This window comes from Theropithecus gelada, chromosome 19, assembly GCF_003255815.1.
Source record: "Theropithecus gelada isolate Dixy chromosome 19, Tgel_1.0, whole genome shotgun sequence".
Classification (NCBI taxonomy): Eukaryota; Metazoa; Chordata; class Mammalia; order Primates; family Cercopithecidae; genus Theropithecus; species Theropithecus gelada.
Window position 1 is genome coordinate 35724116 of NC_037687.1, and position 21725 is coordinate 35745840.

The 21725-nt window shown below is 40.8% G+C and overlaps 1 protein-coding gene across 2 annotated transcripts; it reads right to left on the reverse strand.

Moving 5' to 3' along the window:
- Positions 1 to 4483: 4483 nt before the first annotated feature.
- ZNF226 (zinc finger protein 226) lies at positions 4484 to 16701 on the reverse strand. Of its 2 annotated transcripts, none has more exons than XM_025369359.1 (7): positions 16659 to 16701; positions 16000 to 16050; positions 12163 to 12168; positions 11455 to 11510; positions 9625 to 9747; positions 8887 to 8979; positions 4484 to 6671 (listed from the first exon to the last, which is right to left on the reverse strand). In XM_025369359.1, the coding sequence occupies exons 5-7, from the start codon at positions 9656 to 9658 to the stop codon at positions 4495 to 4497; spliced, it is 2304 nt and encodes a 767-aa protein (XP_025225144.1). In that variant the 5' UTR covers positions 9659 to 9747; positions 11455 to 11510; positions 12163 to 12168; positions 16000 to 16050; positions 16659 to 16701; the 3' UTR covers positions 4484 to 4494. The 2 variants fall into 2 exon arrangements, with proteins under 2 accessions (XP_025225144.1, XP_025225143.1); XM_025369358.1 differs by lacking the exon at positions 12163 to 12168 and adding an exon at positions 11932 to 11995 and having other exon boundaries at positions 9625 to 9751; positions 16659 to 16698.
- Positions 16702 to 21725: the final 5024 nt, after the last annotated feature.

Below are 21725 nucleotides of genomic sequence, written 5' to 3' on the forward strand. Positions count from 1 at the left end.
AGCGAGAGGGACAACACAATCTATGAACAAATGCAAAGATCTCTGATAATCCCTTTGACTTCACTGGTCATTATGATAAACACGCTCATTTTGTCTTTACCAATGAAGTGCCTCCACTTGACCCCAGATGCTCCAGGATCCCATCATCCTCATTGAATTTTTTTTTTTAAGCCCATTTCAATGTCACAATTTTCCTCTCTCATTCCTGGTCTGCTGAGAAGAGTTACTACAGAGTTCTCCCGAACTGCCAATGCTCCTCTCGCCAATGAATTTCTCAAGTCCTTGGCAAAGAGTGTCTTCTGAATCTTCCCAGAGTACAAGGGTTGAGTAAGGCTTTACATAAATCCACTCCAGCATTCTGGCATTCCTATGTCTCTGTATATGTTCTATAACACTGGTTCTCAGTTGGGGACAATTTCCAAACCCCCGCACTGATGTCTGGCAGTGTCTGGAGACATTTTTGCTTGTTCTAACTGAGGGGTGTGTGTGTGCGCGCGCACGCAGTACTGGCATCTAGTGTCTAGAGACCAAGGATGCTGCTAAACATCCTACAATGCATAGAGCATCCCCTAAGAACAGAGCTATCCAGTCCAAAATGTCAGTTGTGCCAAGGTTGAGAAATTCTATAACATACTTACAAAGTTCTGGCTTTTTTTTTTTACTTTAGGGTAGGCTAACGTTTTTGCATCCAGGTTTCACACAACTGAGAAAACTACTGAAACTATTCCCAGGTGCTCAAGCTAACAGTGGGTCTGGAATCACTGTTCACTGCACCCATATCAGCAGATCCAGCCTAATCCATCACTATATTATTTCCACCTGATTCAATATCCGTGAGATCTACAACCATTTCTCAGGTTTCTATTGATATAAATTACAAAAATCCTTATTTTGTCAAGTGATCCTTCCACCTCAGCTTCCTGAGTACCTGGAACCACACGTGTGCCTCCATGGCTAGCTAAGTTTTAAAACTTTTTTTGGAGAGACAGGGTCTCACTATATTGCCCAGGCTAATCTTGAACCCCTGAGCTCAAGAGATCCTCTCACCTCGGCCTCCCAAAGGGCTGCGATTACAGGTGTGAGCCACTGCACCTGACTGAGTTCAAACTTAATAGCTCATAAAGGCCAAAAGAACTGGATACACAACTAGCTGTCTAATCTTGAGTGTAGGTGAGAATCAAGGCCAGAGGAACCACAAACATGGTGAGTAGTAAACTACCCAACACTACAAATGAAACAGCACCTCCCTTCCACTGACAGTGAAAAGATAGGTGCTCCCTGGTTGCTAGCCCCGTCTTGAACCTAAAGACCAGGGTTAACCAGAAGGATAGATATGAAAATCAAAAGAAAATAATTTTGGAATCCTGACCGAAGCAGGTCTAAGTCCTGCTCTACCTGGGGTCTTTTAAGTTATGGGAGACAAATCATTTTGGTTTAACATAAGGGTTGGTAAATTTTTTCTGTAAAGGGCCAGAAAGTACATATTTTAGATTTTGTGGTCCAGAGTTTTTGTCACAACTACTAAATTCTGACACTGCAGCAAGAAAGCATACATAATACATTAAAACATAGGCATTGCTATATTCTAATAAATCTTTAAGGGAGTGGGCTGGATTTGGCCCACAGGGGGTAGTTTTTTGACCCCTGACTTAACCCACTAAACTACAGAGAGTTGGTGGGCTATCCTGATATCTAAGAGCAAACTAAACATCGAAGACTCAGGATTTCTGATATCTAACACAATTTGAGGTATCATGGACTTTACATACTTAGCATGTGAAGTTGCAGTCCAGGAACAACAGGAATTGTAATCCAAGTAGAGAAAACTGTAGAAACCTCATAAAGATATACCCTTTGCTGAGTAAAGCCTTTAGCCAAATAAGCTTTAAATGTCACAGAAACACCTAAGAAAGAAATGGTATTAAATCCTGTTTAACTGCCTGTTCCCATGGTTTGTTTTCACTGGCATCATGCTGTTCTCTCCCTATGCACATCTTTTCCTCAGGGAATCTTTATTAAATTTTACCTCAAAATTTATGTATTTCCACTCTGTATCTTCAGAATTTTTTTTTTTTTTTTTGAGATAGTCTCCCTCTGTCACCCCAGCTAGAGTGCAGTGGCACAATCTCAGCTCACTGCAACCTCTGCCTCCTGGGTTCAAATGATTCTTCTGCCTCAGACTCCCGAGTAGCTGGAATTACAGGCACCTGTCACCTCACCTGACTAGTTTTTGTTTTTTTTTTTTTTTAAAGAGTGATGGGGTTTCACCATGTTGGCCTGGCTGGGCTCAAACTCGTGACCTCAGGTGATCCAGCTGCCTCGGCCATCCAAAGTCCTGGGATTACAGGCGCGAGCAACCGCACCTGGCCTCTTTGTAAATTTTATTTCTTTTTTCCACAACTTGATTTTCCTTGCCATACAGTACCTAGAAAGGCCCAGCCATTTCCCCCAATCAGATCAAGCACTTAAAAAGACAAGCCAGTGCCCTGGGTTATCTATCCATTCAGCCAGTGAGTAAGTCTGTCAAGAACTAAGCAACATTCCTACTACTGGAATTACACTAAAACCGTATTGATTGCACAGATTTGCACGTAAGAAGGTTCAAATGCATTCATTGCAAATATATATTCACTCTCACCAATGCATCCGTATCTTTGAACAAGTGTTTATAATTGATTTCCAGAGTTCCATTCTTTAATTTTGGCCTTATATACTATATGATGACACAAGATTTCTTAACTGTAAGGGATTAATATCTTCTAGTAATTTTTCAAACTATATTTTAGTTTTACTATGTTACTGTAAACTAACAGTATTTTACTATAAAACCGATGCTCAGTGAAAAAAATAAAATATAGAAGTTAAATGTGAAAAAATTCCTGCATTCTCTTCGATGCTGTGGGGGCATAGGATAGACTGTCACATCACTAGATGCACTGTTCACTCACATGGACACACACGAATGTAAGGTATGTGATTTTTTTTTTTTAAAGACTGAGTCTCACTCTATTGCCCAGGCTAGAGTGCAGTGGCAACATCTCGACTCACTGCAACTTCTGCCTCCCAGGTTCAAGCAATTCTCCTGCCTCAGCACCCCAAGTAGCTGGGATTACAGGCATGCACCACCACACCCAGCTACCTTTTGTATTTTTAGTAGAGACAGGGTTTCACCATGTTGGCCAGGTTGGTCTCGAACTCCTGACCTTAGGTCATCCACCCACCTTGGCCTCCCAAAGTACAGGGATTATGGGCATGAGCCACCACACCCAGCCTATGATGTTCTTAAACTAAACCATTATACTTTGCTGTTATAAAATGTGGCCATCATTTTCAAGGATTTTTACTATAATATATAAAAAATTATTTATATTTTTACAAAATTCAGCAACACACTGCTGTGTTACTCACATTTTCTATTTGAATCTCCTAATCAAAAATTCCTATTCTATGAATTCCAGAAAAAAGAGATGCACATTCTATATTGATACATACTAATTTCTCTTCCAAAAGCATTTTTTTCACTGCCACCACTAGGAAAAGGTAAAAGTCAGTCACATTCCAAAAATCGATTTTGGATGAAATTTATCAAATGTTAAATATTTTGTCCTTTTTCTCAGAATATGGGAGAGAGAAGTTGAAAAAAGAAATCTGCAATAGCCTCAAACTAAGTTCTGATTAAAGTAATGCTAAAGCCCTTAGAAGGCAATCATGTCAAAGCCTGAATGAAAATGTGAAGAAACCAATGATAAATTCAACATCTACTAAAAAATGTTTGTCATTAGCAACTCTGACACTTAAACCCCTGCCTTAACAGTGTTGAAAACATAAGTGTAGTATGTAGTGTCCACTTATTACAAGATGAACAAAGTTATCTCTTACAAAAGATAATTGTATCTATACTACATAAAACCAGTAGAAAACTAGACGTCTGGGAAGATAGTACTCAACTTGATTAGTGAGGCTAAAGGACAGGATCTAATCACAAAACAATATCAACTTACCATTGGAGAGTTCGGTATTGAGTGGTTTTCTACATTTCAATTGTCTCTGACTTAATCTTATTAAGGCTACTTTGTTTCCTGTTTACAAATTCAAGATATTCTGGAGGTGATCTCAACATAATTTTCAAAAATGTTTCCTATTAACAAATATTGAGCACCTGTGAAGTATACAGCAATGGTAAGATTATGTAGATTCAGTAGTGAACAAAGTCTCTGCCTTTATGGAGTTAACATTCTAGCGGACACTTAATTTTGGCATGTCCACCATGTTGTAAAAGGCCTGAGAAAAATCTTACTCTAACACCCCTCTTCTAAGTGACATTTTATAAAGGTCAAGGTTCTGACTAAAGCCCTTGCTATGCTAATCATAAAGATTGTTTTGTTGTCTTTGAACCACTGGGACAAGACAAGCTATGGCTGAAACACTGACTTTAGTAATTTTCTGAGACTTGATAATTGGAAGAATTCAAATGACACGAGTCTTCACAAATAATCATTTTATGGATTTTTTTTCCTGTGTGGATTCTCTGATGTTCTTACCACCCCTATTATTTTTATAGGATTTATCACCAACATGGATTCTGTGATGAATTGTAAGATTCGATCGCCAACTGAAGCTCTTACCACATATCTCACATTTATAAGGTTTTTCCCCAGTGTGAACTCTCTGATGAGACTGTAGTTGTGAAGACCGACTGAAGACTTTACCACACATATCACATTTGTATGGTTTCTCTCCTGTGTGGACACTCTGATGAAGTTGAAGACTTGATGCCTGACTGAAGTACTTACCACACTCCCCACATTTATATGGTTTTTCTCCCGTGTGCACCCTCTGATGCATGTCAAGATTCAAGCTCCACTTGAAGCCCTTCCCACACTCATCACATTTGTATGGCTTTTCTCCAGTGTGGACTTTTTGATGGGCTTGAAGATGTGCACTCCGACCAAAACTCTTCCCACACTCTTCACATTTGAATGGTTTTTCTCCACTGTGGACTCTCTGATGGGCCAAAAGATTTGAGGCCTGCCTGAAGACCTTCCCACACTCCTCACAATTATATGGTTTCTCTCCTGTGTGGATCCTACAGTGAATTTTAAGATCTGCTCTACGACTAAATCCCTTGCCACACTCTTCACATTTGTATGGTTTCTCACCCTTATGGATCAGCTGGTGAATCTGAAGTCGTGAGCTCTGATTGAAACCCTGCCCACACTCCTCACACTTAAAAGGTTTCTCTACACTGTGGGCCTTCTGATGGATTTGAAGATATGAACTTTGACTGAAGCCCTTCCCACATATCTCACATTTGTAGGGTTTCTCTCCTGTGTGGACCACTAGATGAACTTGATAATGGGAGTTCCTCCTGAAGCTCTTCCCACACTCACTGCATTTGTATGGCTTCTCTCCAGTGTGGACTCTCTGATGGGCTTGAAGATTTGAACTCAGAGTAAAGCCTTTCCCACATACAGTACATATGTATGACTTCTCTCCAGTGTGGACTCCCTGATGGGCCTGAAGACTTGAAGGCCGACTAAAGCCTTTACCACATTCCTCACATTTATAGGGTTTTTCTCCTGTGTGGACTCTCTGATGAATGTAAAGATTTGAGCTACAAATGAAGCCCTTACCACACTCCTCACATTTGTATGGTTTCTCTCCTGTATGAACTCTTTGATGGGATTGAAGATGTGAATTCCGACTGAAGCTCTTACCACATGCATCACATTTGAATGGCTTCTCCCCAGTGTGGAGTCTCTGATGGTCCTGAAGATGAGAGGCCTGACTGAAGGCCCTCCCACACTCCTCACAATTATAAGGTTTCTCTCCCGTGTGGACCTTACAATGAACATTAAGTGCTGATCTACGACTGAAACCTTTCCCACATTGCTTACATTTGTATGGTTTCTCTATCACGTGGACTTTCTGATGGGTCTGTAGATGAGTGCCCTGACTGAATTCCTTACCACACTCATCACACTTAAGTTTTTCTCCCACATGTACTTTCTGATGAACAGGAAGAACTGGGCTGTAACAGAAGCCTTTTCCACGTTCAACACATGTAAGAGACTTCTCTCCTGATTGTAACTGCTGATGAAGATCAAAGCTGGAGAGATCACTGAAGGGTTTTTTACACTCATTACACTGGTAAGATTTCTGTCCTGTGTGAATCATGCTATTCTGATCAAATGTCGAAATCTTCATGTTGTCTTTTTTGTAATCATTGGGTCTATAAGACTTGTCACTTTTGTGTACTCTATGACCATCATGATGTGAAATCCAACTGATGGGATCAACACCCTTCTTACATTGACATAATTTATTTTTTATGGAAATTTGTTGATCTCTGTTCAATCTCTGTGACTCAGTCAGGAATGTTTTCCTCCAAGAATCCTGGGTTCTCAAGATAGGAAACTCTGGATTCCCAGTATCACTGGGACCATCTGCTTTATTTACTGTATAGTTCTCATCTTCGGAAATTTGAACAGACAGTTCTGCCCCTACCTGGCAAGGGAAATCACCTTGTTTGTGAAATTGAGAATTATTGATCATGGAGTCTTGACACCTGGTTAAGTCATTTGCAATTTGTTGCCAGATTTGCCAGCAAGAAAGCTCTTCTTCTGATTCTCTGTCTTGAATAGTTACTAACTTACTTTGATTTTTCTCTCCTGTAAGGACAAAGAATTCAGAGAGATAGACAGTGAATTTTTTTGTTCAAAGATTTAAGATTTCTCACTGAGGACAGATTAAAAGACTTTAATGAGCCTCGGGATAGTTCTGCTCATCTTTTTCGACACATTTGAAGTTTCTGGTTTACATACTGACAGAAACCAAGAGATGGTCCACCAAGCTCCCAATTGCTAAGCACTAATGAAACCCATTTAAAAACACAACTACTGACATACTAAATTTTTAATCCCATGTCTTTCCTACCATAATATGGTATCAATAAGGAAAAACATTTTGTAGTGCTCACAGTTTACAACCACAGCCCAGAAGTTATTGCGTGGCAGTTATTAACAGTCACTCAAGGAATGTATGCATGTATGAATCCTTGTTTGACTTCTGATAGTTCTTCTAACTTCAAATCCAAGTTTAAGTTTGAGCCAGGTCATAGAGCAAAAGAGCTTTTACAAGTAAGGTATGTGAAATAGAAAAAGAACTGGAAAGTACAGTTTTGCTGCAAAGTTGAAAAGCTGTACCTGAGGCAGGGGTATACCAAGTGAGTTATTGCTGAAGAGAAAAATCAAAGGTGATAATCACTTGGGGTGAAAGCAAAGCATGAAGACCTATGCACTGGATCCTTCTAAGGCTTTTGCATTGAGTCAAAATTGGAAGGTTAGCAAAGAATGTTGTCTCTTTGAAAGAAAGGTATGGAAAGTTTCTGGATGTAGATATATTTGTCTTTAACAAGAATGTTTTCCAAATTGACAAAGTGGTCTATTAATGAATCGTGAAATAAATTTAATAGCTTGTGATATTTAGGAAAAAAATCAGATAAAGTATCATATCAGAATAATCACAAGCAGTAATGGTGTCATTACATAAAAGGCCTTCTAAAGACATACATATAAGCCTACACAATATAAATGTTTGAGAGGCAACAATGTAAGATCCATTTCTTTTTATGAGAGTGGACTTTGGAAGAAGCAAATGGGATGCCAACTGTGCAAACTTTTTAAGGAAAAGGCTAATGCTCATGTCCTGACTTTTAGTTTTACTTTTTCTTTCCTGATATAATGGATAAGAAAATCGAATTTTATTCCCTTCTATGGGGGAATACCTAAGAAATAGAAATAAAAGTCTGTATTTGAAAATATTCCCTCCCCGATGAATATGCTCTGCTACAAATACTCAAAGAAAGTCGTAAGGAAAGCATGTTATTCAGTTTGGTTACAGCTATGACGCTAGGTTCCCTAAGATATAGGTCAACTTGTATAGACAGGCAAACACATGCAAATATACAAACACAGACACTCATACACAAAGAGAAATTAAATTAGGTTAGGAATTTATTGGAAGACAAAAAATACTTTGCAATATCCCTTATTTATGCTGATTTGTTCACCACCTATTAGCTCCATAGAAGACAGATTTCCATTAACTCATTTATTTATTCAATTAATGTTTATAGTGTCTCTGCCATATACTAGGACTATTCTAAGTACTGAAGAGACAGCAACAAATAGATAAAATTCCTCCCCTCCTGGAGATTACACTCCAGTGAGGAGACCCAGGTGGTAAGTCACTAAATGAAAGCATATATGAGGTGATGATCAGTGCTTACACACAATATAAGGCAATGCACAGAGAGTAAAGGAAAAGACTGTGTTTTTAATAGGGTGGTCAGAGGAGGCCTTTCTTATAATACTAAAACTGAGCAAAGAACTGAATGAGGAAAAGACCAGAAGGCTTATAGGTGAAATATTATTTCAGGCAGAGAGAAGAACACACACAGGGCTGTGAGGCAGAAGCATCCTTGATAGGTCTGAAAAGCAAGAGGGAGGACAATGTGGCTGGAATTCACAGAGAGAGAGAGTATAGGAGATATATTTAGAGAGGTAGTGGGGGATGAAGAGCACACCATGTAGGACTCTGTCAGTCACATTAAGTGGATTTTACTCTATGTAAAATAAGTTACAGATAATTTTGAGCAGAACAGCAACATAGTCTGACACAAGGTAACAAAAACTCACTTTGGCTGTCACTTAGAAAACAGACTGTAAGAGGAGAGGGGTGGGAGCAGGGCAAGCGGTATGAAGGGTGTTGCAATAATCCAGGAAAGAGATTTGGCAATTTGGAAAAGGTGACGGCAATAAGGCTGACGAAAAGCAAAGCAGATGGACAGTTAACTATAAGAACTCACAACTGTTTGGTTTTTACCTAAATTTCTCTGTCTTTGGGTTGCTGTCGTCACTATCCAAAGCTGCTCATTTCTTTCTATAGGTGATACATCTTGTTTGAAGGGTTGATGCCCTGTGAAAATGCCAAATCACAAGTTGAAAATGAACATATTAGAGTTAAAATACACTGGAAATCTGAGCTGCAACTGCATATTCAAGACACTGAAAGCAGTGTTTTTCAAACCTTTATTTAAATTGTGACTCAGTAAAGAAACACCATTTATTTCATGACCCAGACACACATGCATAGATACATATTATGAAAACCAAGTTTGAATAATCTATTTTTAACTATTGTCTGTTTTCATTAAATCTCCTCCCATTAGTTCTCACATCAGTCAAGAAATTGGCCAGTTTTTGCTGCAGTGTGCGCCATTCTTCCTAAGGAGTTCTAGTATTTTCTACCCTATATTATTTCATTGAAATCTGCTGGCGGTATTCAATAAATTGGTTTTATAATTCAATAATGGGACAGGTGTAAAATATGAAAAAGAATAGACAAAGCATAGCAATATTCTGTTCATTTATAGTTCTTCTATAAAACACAAATGAAAAAGACCTAAAATACTCTGTTCAGAAAGATCAGAAACATCCAGTGTCTCTGCATCCCATAAAAATTAGGAAAGTCACGTTTCCACACTCAGGGAACCATTTCAAGGGCCACAAAGCCTTAAAACTCCAAGGTCACAAAGATACTCCAGAGGGAGGCTGTCCTCACCCACTGACAGCAGGTTCCTAAAGTTCTCCACCATCACATCTCGGTACAGCTTCCTCTGGGCAGGGCCCAGCAGCCCCAACTCCTCCTCTGTGAAGGCCACAGCCACGTCGTTGAAGGTCACTGCTTCCTACGACAAAAACACATGACCTCAATCTTACAACCAATGTCCACTGGAAGATGGGTAACACTGAGAAGGTGAAGAGAACAGGTGCAAAGTTGTTCTGGATGCCGAGACGTTTGTAGATTTCCCAGCCCTTCTCCTGTCTTGCCAATGCCATATACTGACTTACCAAAAGTGCTGCTATGAAAAAGAAAGCTTTGTATATTTACTGGATGCTCTCAGTGAGTACTCTTATAAGGGCATTTCCTAGAACTGTTACCTACTGAACCTAAAACATTGCCAATTTCCCCAGAAAGGTTTACCAATTTAGTCCCAACAGTGTTTGATAGCACCTGTGTTCCTACTGAGGTGGGAAGCAGTACTACATGTGGAAATAAACGTAAAGGGCATGTCAGGTTTCTGAATGAAAGACTCTTTCTCTCTGTCCTCCTGTCTTGGTCTTTCACTTGAATGTAATACACTGATCCTGGATCTTTAGTTTTCCATGTGAACTTGAGCAGGTTCCTCATTCTTCACAATCCCTTTTCTATTTATGTTTAAAACGAAGACAAAACAAAGAACCTCCTCATAGTTGCTGTGAGGTATCAATATAGGGGCACAGTGTAAGTGCTTGGCAAATCCTTTCCTACCACTAGGCATTTTAAATTAAGGTCACATATTACACTTTGACTAAAAAAATATTCAAAGGGAAAAAGACTAGTAAACACACAGGGTATGGCTGAGGCAGGGGGAAGACAGAATCTAGCTCTTGGAGTAAAAAGTCTAATATTTTTTTCTGTGTGAAGCAGTTGTTAAATCTTGACGCACTGTGCCATATTTGAATATTCTATCAAAAAACATCGGAAGTACCACACACAAAACATACCTTTTCAATTCTGAATACCTAATGTTACACATTTTAAAAGGCAGTATTTTTCAAAATTGATTTTTTCAGAAAAAGTTAAATGCAAGAAAACTAACACTATAGTTCCTAAAATAGTAAAAAATTCTACACTAACTGTCTATATAGAGAGAATAGTTTAAAAACTGGATACGTAAATTTGATAGAAATACAACAAAAATGAATCTTACATATTAAATTTAAGAAATGTAAAATTATATCTATGTTATGAATGCAAATATATAATTACGAGTACATACAATGAAGAGATTGCAGAAATAAGGTATTTGTCATTTCTATTAATTTTTCCTTTTTTTTTTTTTTTGAGACGGCGTCTCGCTCTACTGGCCAGGCTGGAGTACAGTGGCACGATCTCGGCTCACTGCAACCTCTGCCTTCCAAATTTAAGTGATTGTCCTGCCTCAGTCAACTGAGTAGCTTGGATTACAAGTGTGTGCCACTACACCTGGCTAATTTTTGTATTTTCAGTAAAGACGGGGTTTCACCATGTTGGCCAGGCTGGTCTCAAACTCCTGACCTCAAGTGATCCCACCCCCTGCCTCAGCCTCCCAAAGTGCTGGGATTACAAGTGTGAGCCACTGCGCCCGCCCATCATTCTATTAATTTTTCTACTTTTATTTGTAAAATAAAAATGATGACATAAAACTAAAACCAAAACCAGCTAAACTTAAACGGGACAAAATAAGCACCTAGCACACTCAACAGGTCCTCAAATGCCTTGACTCTTACTTGAAAAAGAAAAACCTGGTCCCATCTCTAAGTACTAAAATGGTATTTTTAACAGGTGGGAAAGGCAAGCTTTACTCACCTTGAACATATTCATTTTTAATTCTTCCTTCTGGGGAAGTGCAGAGTCCTAAGAAGCTGAACGAGGAAAGAAGAGAGAAGTAAATGAAAACTGGGCAAGTATGTTGCTAATCCATGTGGCTGCTGTTTAGGAATTAGCAAAGGTGTGTGCTTCTTGGGGTAGCTGCAGCTTTATGTGGCTTTTAAGCAGATTATGACATGGATCCTAGATATCCATCTACCCCTTTCAGTAGTAGTTCAGAACCAGGCTAACCACACAGTGGCTTCACTGCCCACATGCCTGTCATTCCACCCTAGTAATTCTTATTCTGAGTATGGTATAAATTGAGACAATATAAGCACAGTAGGCTCTGGAATTGATATGCAAGGGTTAAAATCCCGACAGGGTACTCACTAGAAGTATCACCTTGGGGAAATTACTAACATCTCTTTGCCTTACTTCTGTCATCTACAAGTGGCAAATAACAACAGTACCAACCTCATCGGATTGCTGGAAGGTAGAAAGCTCTTACAACACAGTCAGGTACCTTATTTCTTTGCAACTGCAATAAGTAGAAGATAGTCTATGGTTTGAAATTATCCTTAAAAATATAATTTCCACCAATAGAATATTATAACATAGCTGGAGTTCACAGGTTGTTGCTATGTCACGTGAAAGTGTCTTACAACTTCTGAAAAACATCTTCTGTCTTTCCAATAATTTGCTAACACTGAACTAATAAAACCTAAGATACTGCAATTAAAAAACACAGTTTGACAATCCACACCTAACTTAAATTAAAAAGGCAGGAACCTGGCCAGACACAGTGGTTCACGCCTGTAATCCTACTAGCACTTTGGGAAACCGAGACAAACAGATCACTTACAGTCAGGAGTTGAAGACAAGCCTGGTCAACATGATGAAACCCTGTCTTTACTAAAAAGACAAAAATTAGCTGGACATGGTGGCAGGTGCCTGTAATCCCAGCTACTTGGGAAGCTGAGGCACGAGAATTGCTTGAACCCAGGAGGCAGAGGTTGCAGAGAGCTGAGATTGTCCCACTGCACTCCAGCCTGGGTGACTGAGTGAGACACTGTCTCAAAAAAAAGGAAACAGGAGGAACATTACTCTATACTGTTACAAATAAAAGAATGTGTAATAAATGGGTGACAAGAGAAAGCTCCTATAGTAAAACAGATAAACTAATAAAGGTAGAATGAAAGATAACCAGAACATCATCAATAGATGCTAAAAACTGGTGAAAGTTTGGTGAGGAATAAGACGGCTACATAGTCTCAAAGTATTAAGTGCAAAAGGAAAAAGGTAACCTGGCAGACATTTTATCCAAAAAAACAAAGTTGAGACCACTAGTGGGACAAACCCACAAACCAACATTTGACTTCTCCTATGATGCACTGAGAAGGATGCCTACTTTGATGGCATCTCTGCTGACAACGCATAGCTTGAATTTAATCATGAATAAATATTAAGGAAACAAAAAAAAAGAGCATTTTACAAAATAATTTCTCAATACTCTACAAAGATATCAAGAGCAAAAAAGAAAGTCTAAGGAATCATTCTAGACTAAAGGTGACTAATGAAACAAAAACAGTACAATGCATACAATTAGACGGGAAACTCACCTGCGGGAAGAAATGACTTTCAAAGTCTTTAATGGGAAAATGGAATAAATTTAAATACAAACTGTGGATTAGATAACAGTAAGTTAGCAATGTAACTAATTTCATTTTGATCACTATCTCTAGCTTGCTCTCAAATGCTTCAGCAAAAAGACAAAAACAAAATGTAAGTATGATAAAGTGAAAGCAAAAAGACAAAAAAAACAAAAACAAAAACAAAAAAAACTGCTTTGACAACTAACAGCAGCAACAGCCAGAACCTGGTGTTTTCAATTTGTCAACAAGAATGAGACAGGTCTACTCAGTGATCATGGTGAAAAAGAAAAAAACAAGACAGCTTATAACTCAGAGAGAAATACATTCTACAATGACAAAAATAGCCAAATAATTGCCTCCTCCATCTAACATGACCACTTTGTTATTAGTAACAACTCCAGTCTCGTTATTTCCCCACCTCCTACATAAAAATTAAAATAGCCTGATCAAATTGCTGCTGCTTTTTGACAGCATCCAATCCAGAACAAACCCATAGCCTAAAACTCTCCCCAACTCAGCTAACATAAACCAAAACCCTATAACCAGGCCCCTACTAATTGTCTCCTACCAAGACACCCCATGCATGTGTGGGCTCCTTGGATGCAGCAAGCTAAAACAAACTTAACTGTCTTCGGTTACAGGTATGTTCCTGGTGATATCTGGCTGATGATGGTCATTAACAGAGCAAACAGGCAAAACATAAACAACTGATGAATCTGGGTGAAAAGCATATGAGATTTCCTTATACTATGATTTTTGCAGCTTTTCTGTAAGTTTGAAATTATATTTAAAAAAAACAAAAAAAGTTGGCTGGGCATGGTGGCTCATGCCCATAATCCCAATACTTTGGGAGGCCGAGGTGGGTGGATCACCTGAGGTCAGGAGTTCGAGACCAGCCTCGCCAACACGGAGAAACCTCATCGCTACTAAAAATACAAAAAAATTAGCTGAGCATGGTGGCGGACGCCTGTAATCCCAGCTGTTCAGGAGGCTGAGGCAGGAGAATCACCTGAACCTGGGAGGCACAGGTTGCAGTGAGTCAAGATCATACCATTGCACTCCAGCCTAGGCAACAAATGTGAAACTCTGTCTCCAAAAAAAAAAAAAAAGGTTAAATTAGGAAACAGTCATTAATCACAATAATAACGATGACGTGACGATGATGACAACTATGGCAATGATATCAAATGTTAAATTAACAATAACTAGGTAGCTAATCTTCCCACTTCAGACAGAAGGCCTCCAGAACCAAAGATGGCAAGGAATCTACTCCCCAAAGCCTGGGAGACATAGATCTTCAGGACACTAAGTCCCTCCATTGTGACTCTAGACTTGCCAGCTGCCTTCTACTCATGTCATGGTTTTTGCAAAGAAACTTGACAGTTAATATTTAGTGGGAAAGAAAATCACTGGACTGAGTAGGGTTCTCGTATGGCCAGCTCAGTTTTATCTGTGACATCTGGCAGGGTCAGTTTTCTAGTCCTGAGTTTCCAGATAAGACCTTTTCCTGAGCTTCTCAAACTTTAACTTGCACCTTAATCGCCCTGGGATCTTGTTGAAATGCAGATTTCTGGGTCCTATCTGCAAAAATGCTAAATCAGAAGGTCTTGGGTAGGGCTCAAGAATGGGTGATGCCAACGTTGCTGCTTTGTGAACCACAGTTGAGTAGTGTTGCATTGTACTCAGTCCTGCCCCCCAAAAAAACCCCTAATAAACAGAAATATATACAAGAAAAACTTGACAGAAAGGCACTAAAACTATAGTTGTTATCTTTATATCCTAAGGTCATGGCGAATTTACATTTTAAAAATATATTTCTGTATTTGCATGATTATGTGTTACCTCTATTATTTGAAACAAATAAAACTAATAATTGAGAAAACTATTATTTTTTTTTTGAGACGGAGTCTCGCTTCGTCGCCCAGGCTGGAGCGCAGTGGCGCCATCTCAGCTCACTTCTAGCTCCACCTCCTGGGTTCACGCCATTCTTCTGCCTCAGCCTCCTGAGTAGCTGGGACTACAGGCGCCCGCCACCACGCCTGGCTAATTTTTTTATTTTTTTTATTTTTAGTAGAGACAGGGTTTCACTGTGTTAGCCTGGATGGTCTCGATCTCCTGACCTCGTGATCCGCCCGCCTCGGCCTCCCAAAGTGCTAGGATTACAGGTGTGAGCCACCGTGCCCGGCCAAGAAAACTATTTTTAAAAACTCTTTTCTGTTTTTGAGAGTCTTGCTCAGTTGCCCAGGCTGGAGTGCAGCAGTGTGATCTCAGCTCACAGCAACCTCGCCACCTGGGTTCAAGCGATTCGCCTGTCCCGGCCTCCCAAGCTACTGGGATTACAGGTGTTTGCCACCATGGCTGGCTAATTTTTTATTTTTAGTAGAGATGGGGTTTCGCCATGCTGGCCAAACTCGTCTCAAACTCCTGGCCTCAAGTGGTCTGCCTGCCTCAGCCTCCCAAAGTGCTGGGATTACAGGCATGAGCCAGCGCGCCCAGCCACTATTTTTTAAAACTAACAGAATAGCCCAAACCTTGAGTGAAGTCCCAACCTATTTTCACATGATACCAGCCAGTTGCCTATGGCTCATGGAGAACATACCAAAGAAAACTCAGGTCTAGACTCAGACTGTCTCGCTTTCAATGCTAGCTCTGCCTCCTACTAGCTGGGTGGCTATCACCAAACAAGTTATGTTCTTATGTCCCAGTCTCCTCGGAGAAAGAGTATCATTTCACAGAGCCACTGTATAGTGGAAAGGTGTTTGTATAAATCCCTTAGAATGGAACTTAGCAACTAACGCTAAATTATAATCACTTCTCATGCCCAAATACATGACCCACACATTCTCTGATTTATGTGAATAAAACAAGAATAATAACAAATCTTACTCACATGGGGCTCTGCTGCCTCCTCCTCTGTGCAGTGCTTTTTGAGAAGTCAGCGCTGGGGAAGAAAAAGGGGCTGTGAAATAACTAGAATTATGTCTCCATCCCCGATACATCACAGTGGCATCTCCCAGTACCAGTTAGAAGCAACCCTCTCCTTCCTAAAAAGAGGTCAGAGGCAATCCAGCTTCATGGGCTCCCAGGAGTTCGCTACAAAATGGGAGTTTCTAGGGAAATTTTAGTAGTATTGGTAATTCACGTGCCAGGCAGTTTTAAACTTTTTGTACTACCTCGTTTTCTCTCAAAACATTAGGAAGGTATGGCTTTCATTTTCCTTCAGAACAGCAAACGAAGGTACGGGGATTAACTAACTCGCCCAGTGTGATACTGTATGAAGTGGGAGGGCTGGCTCATCAGGTGGGGGAGTCACAATGAGGGAGCGAATAGCCCAAGAGACCTTCAAACCCGACGAAGCATCACCCCAACCGCACGAAGCCACTACGCCCCCAATGCAAACAAGCTCCGTCGAGGGAAACGCAAAAGACCATCCTGGCCCCTCAAACCGCCGCTCTTTGCCGCTACTCCTTTTTTTCTCCAAACAAAAGACCGCTAGCTGTTGACACAAGCCCATTTCGGGGAAGTTTGAAAGGTTCCTGAGAAGCTGACCTGAATCACCAGAGCCGGGAAAAAGATGGCTGCTACGTCGTCTTCCTGGGCGGAAGTGCCTGCAATTATCAAGAGCACCGGGACTACACTTCCCAGAATTCCACAGCACTGCCTTCCTCGAGCCGGAAGTGCCTACAACTACCTGGAACGATTGGACTGTAGTTCCCAGGATTCCAGGGGAAATGTTTACAGCCTTAACTGTAGCTGAGGTATGTGCGAGTACACGGAGCTCCGGACTACATATCACAGAATGCTAGAGTTGGGGGAAAAACAGAACAGTACCGCCCTCCTGGACTACACTTCCGGAATATCCAACCCTTCTGATGTGGAAGTACCTGATGTGGTAATACTCAACTACCTTGAGCTCCTGGTTTTCATTTCCCAGAATCCCTCACTTCTCTTTAGGTATTATTATGGTCTGAGTGTTTTATGGCCCCCACCAAATTCATATGTTGAAATCCTAACTCCCAAGATGATGGTATTAGGAGGTGGAACCTATGGGAAGTGATCAGATCAAAAGGGCAATGCCCTCATGACTAGCATTAATGCTCTCTTAGAGGTGGCCTGAGGGAGCTCCTTCGCCTCTTTAGTTATGTGAGGACACAGCCAGAAGGACCATGTATGACTTAGAAAGCGGGACCTCACCAGACACTGAATCTGCTGGCACCCAATCTTGGGCTTATGTGCCAGCAATTCCACTCCTAAGTAAATACCCAAGAGAACTGAAACATGTCCACACAAAAACTTGATCTAAAAAAGTTCATAGCAGCATTAGTCATAATAGTCAAAGTGGATACGACCCAATGTCCATCAACTGATGAGTGGATAAACAAAATGTGGTCTATCCATATAATGCAATATTTAGTAATGTGAACAAACAAGATACTGATTCATGTTACAACATAGATGAACTCTGACGACATTATGCCAAATGAAAGAAGCCAGACACAAAAAACCATATGTGGTATGATTCCATTCGTATCAAATGTGCAGAATAGGCAAATCCATAGAGACAGAAAGTAAATTAGTTGTTTCCAGGCCTGGGGAGATGTAGCTGGGAATGGGGAGTGACTGTTAATACCTAGGGTTTTTTTTTTTTTTCTTACTTTTTTAGAGACAGCGTCTTGTTATGTTTCCCAGAATGAAGTACAGTGGCTATTCACAGGCATGATCATAGCATACTGCAGCCTTAAATTCCTGGGCTCAAGTGATCCTCCCCCATCAACCCCCTGAGTAGCTGAGACTCCAGGCATGCACCACCACACCCAGCTCATGTAGGGGGTTTCTTTTGGGAGCAGAAGAAAGAGTTCTAGGATTAGATAGTGGTAATCATTGCACAATATCGTGGATCTTTTCAAAGACACAAAAATGTTATGTGACAGTATCCCCTAAGTGTTAAAATGTAGCTAAACTCAAAGCTAAGACAGGGAAATCCCAAGGGCCAAAGATGAACAGGAAAGTCAAGCCCACAGATGGCAAAACTGAATTATCCCACAAGGGCTGGGCATACTAGGTAAGAGCTAAGGAGTTTATCTTGAGTGTGGATGGGAGTTAGAGTAGCCATGCATTTTGGGAGACATGAACTATACAATACTACAAATGAGACAGTTCTCTCCTCTTGACTGTGAACAACCAACCACCAACCAAAAACAAATAAAGCGGCCGGGCGCGGTGGCTCAAGCCTGTAATCCCAGCACTTTGGAAGGCCGAGGCGGGTGGATCACGAGGTCAGGAGATCGAGACCATCCTGGCTAACATGGTGAAACCCCGTCTCTACTAAAAATACAAAAAACTAGCCGGGCGAGGTGGCGGGCGCCTGTAGTCCCAGCTACTCGGAGGCTGAGGCAGGAGAATGGCGTGAACCTGGGAGGCGGAGCTTGCAGTGAGCCGAGATCGCGCCACTGCACTCCAGCCTGGGTGACACAGCGCGAGACTCCATCTAAAAAAAAAAAAAAAAAAAAACAAACAAATAAAGCCAGATAGCTCCCAGTTTCTACAGCTATCTTGTGACTAACCTGAAGACTCAGGTCACAAGGAAGGTAGATGTAGACTGTACCTACAGTCATCAGTTATGGGGTGGAGGGGCAAGAAATTATTTGGTTTAGTCTACTAGTTTTGGTTACAAATTACCTTGAAGGAAGATGACTTAATGTAGTATCTGGTCATACAAAGAAAGAAAAAGAAAAGAATATAGGTACTGGATTTCTGAAGCCCTGTGTTCAGAAAAGAGTTAACATAGGCCTGAGGCTGTTATACTTAAAAGGCCTGCTTGCAACAGGCTATAGTTTGATGGTGTTGCCTTGTTAAAACTTAATCCCTTCTTGCTCTTTCATTGCTCCCACCATATGAGGACATAGCACCTGTCTCCTCCAGAAGATGCAGCAACTAGATGCCGTATTGGAAGCAGAAAGCAGCAGCCCTCACCAGACATTAAACCTGCCAGCATCTTCACTATGGACTTCCCAGCCTCAAGCACTGTGACAGATAAATTTATATTGTTTATAAATTACCTAATCTGTGGTATTCTGTTATAGCAGCACAAGATACAAGGTTAGCCCTTGACTGGTGTCCAGGAACTTGAATTTCAGGAGGATTTCCAGAATTCCCTGATAAGAGTGGCTCACCATGCCCCAGCTATTTGTATAATGTGATTTATGCTGAATTCCTTCTGGGAATCTAGAATTTTGGCCCAAGCTGGCCTATGTGACCAGTTCCAGAACAAAACAAACAAAACACAACACAGTGCCTAGGGCACTAAGTCTCCATTGAGCTTCCTGGATAGACATTTCACATGTTACAATTCAATGCTGAAGAAACAGTACATCATGAATGATTCCACAGGAAGAGGATTATTGGAAGCTTGTACCTGATTTCTTCTGGACTTCATCCCATGCACATTTTCCCTTTGCTCAACTTACTTTATATATTTTACTATAATAAATCATAGTGACTATGATAACATAGGGTGTCTTGAGTCCTCCTAGTGAATTACAAGAATGTGAAGGTGGTATTACCAATTCTCAGCACACTATGCAAATTGAGGTAGCATGGACCTTAATGACTAGCAAGCATCTAGTGAAGGTATACTGAAGAAAATCAATAGTGGAAAAAAGTCTCCCCACTTAGATATAATTTATTGAGTAAAGCCCTTTAATCCAGCAGTTCCCAACCTTTTTGGCACAGGGGACCAGCTTTGCAGAAGACAATATTTTTCCACAAGGTGAGGTGAAGGGGATGGGGATGGTTTGGGGATGATTCAAGCACATTACATTTATCATTTTATTCTCACAAGGAGCAAGCAACTTAGTTTTTTTTTTCTTTAACATAGTTTCACTCTTGTTGCCCAGGCTGGAGTGCAATGGCGTGACCTCGGTTCACTGCAACCTCCATCTCCTGGGTTCAAGTGATTCTCCTGCCTCAGCCTCCTGAGTAGCTGGGATTACAGGCACCTGCCACCACGCCCGGCTAATTTTTGTATTTTTAGTAGAGATGGGGTTTCACTGTATTGGTCAGGCTGGTTTCCAACTCCTGACCTCAGGTGATCTGCCCGCCTCTGCCTCCCAAAGTGCTGGGAATACGGGCATGAGCCACTGCGCCTGGCTGCAACCTAGGTGCTTCACAAGCACAGTTCACAATAGGGCTCATGCCACTGATCTGACAGAAGGCAGAACTCAGCTTTGCTCACTTGCCCACTGCTCACCTTCTGCTGTCTGGCCCTGTTCCCAACAGGGCCTGTGGCCCAGGGGGTAGGGACCCATGCTTTAATCCACTCTACTGAAAATATCACCATCATGTCCAAGGAATGTGGAATGGCATTCAAACCCACCCTTAGACCTCACTTGTTCCACATTCAGTAAGTGGATTGCAGTATATTCTCCCCTTATGCACACCTTTTCCTCAGTGAACCTTTTTAAACATACTTCCCTAACATATGTATCCCACTTTGTTTTCACTTCCGGGATTTTCTCTCTGTGTGTTATGGATTACTGCTTTAAAAGATGTAGCAAGCGAGGCTGGGCACAGCGGATCATGCCTGTAATCCTGGCACTTTGAGAGGCTGAGGTGGGCAGATCACTTGAGGTCAGGAGCTCAAGACCAGCCTGGCCAACATGGTGAAACCCCGTCTCTACTAAAAATACAAAACTTAGGCTGGGTGCGGTGGTTCACGGTGGTAATCCCAGCACTTTGGGACACCGAGGTGGGCGGATCACAAGGTCAAGAGATTGCGACCATCCTGGCCAACATGGTGAAACCCTGTCTCTACTAAAAATACAAAAATTAGCTGGGCGTGGTGGCGCACGCCTGTAGTTCCAGCCACTCAGGAGGCTGAGGCAGAATTGCTTGAACCTAGGAGGCAGAGGATGCAGTGAGCTGAGATTGTACCACTCCACTCCAGCCTGGCAACAGAGTGAGAGTCCATCTCAAACAAACAAACAAACAAACAAAACACACAAAAAAATCTTAGTTGGTGGCATGCCCCTGTAATTCCAGCTACTCAGGAGGCTGAGGCAGGAGAATCGCTTGAACTCAGGAGACGGAGGTTGCAGTGAGCCAAGATCGTGCCACTGCACTCCAGCCTGGGCAACAGAGGGAGACTCCATCTCAAAACAACAAAAAAAAGTGTAGTAGGCATTAATTGCAAAGATAATGTTGTTCACACTCACCCATTTATCCACGTATTTGGACAGATAATTTTTTTGTTTTTATAATTGGCTTTCAGAATCCATTACTTATGATCTTATGTGCCATATAATGATATAGAACACATTTTGAGGCTTTAATTGTAAGGGATTATTATGTAGCACTTTTCAAAATTCTAATGTACATAATTTACTGCTTTGGTAATATTGATGTTTAATAAGGAATTAAAATTAATTTATGGAATTATAAAATGGAAAAATACCACAAAATACTCATTGCTAGAGAAAATTGCTTAAAAAAAATAGTATCCTTTACACATTATCTTATGCATGTACATACACACTCACTCACAAAAATGTATGGATTTCATTATGCTACAAAGGCTATAGTCTATGATCTTCCAAAGGCCATATTATTTCTTTATCC

What these genes read in the sequence shown, in the direction of transcription:
- ZNF226 (XM_025369358.1), bottom strand. An exon ending in TAGGAACCTGCTGTCAGTGG is followed by an intron (nt 8,980 to 9,624) that starts GTGAGGACAGCC and finishes GCATTTTCACAG; the next exon opens with GGCATCAACCCTTCAAACAA. An exon ending in CCAAAGACAGAGAAATTTAG is followed by an intron (nt 6,672 to 8,886) that starts GTAAAAACCAAA and finishes TTGTCCTTACAG; the next exon opens with GAGAGAAAAATCAAAGTAAG.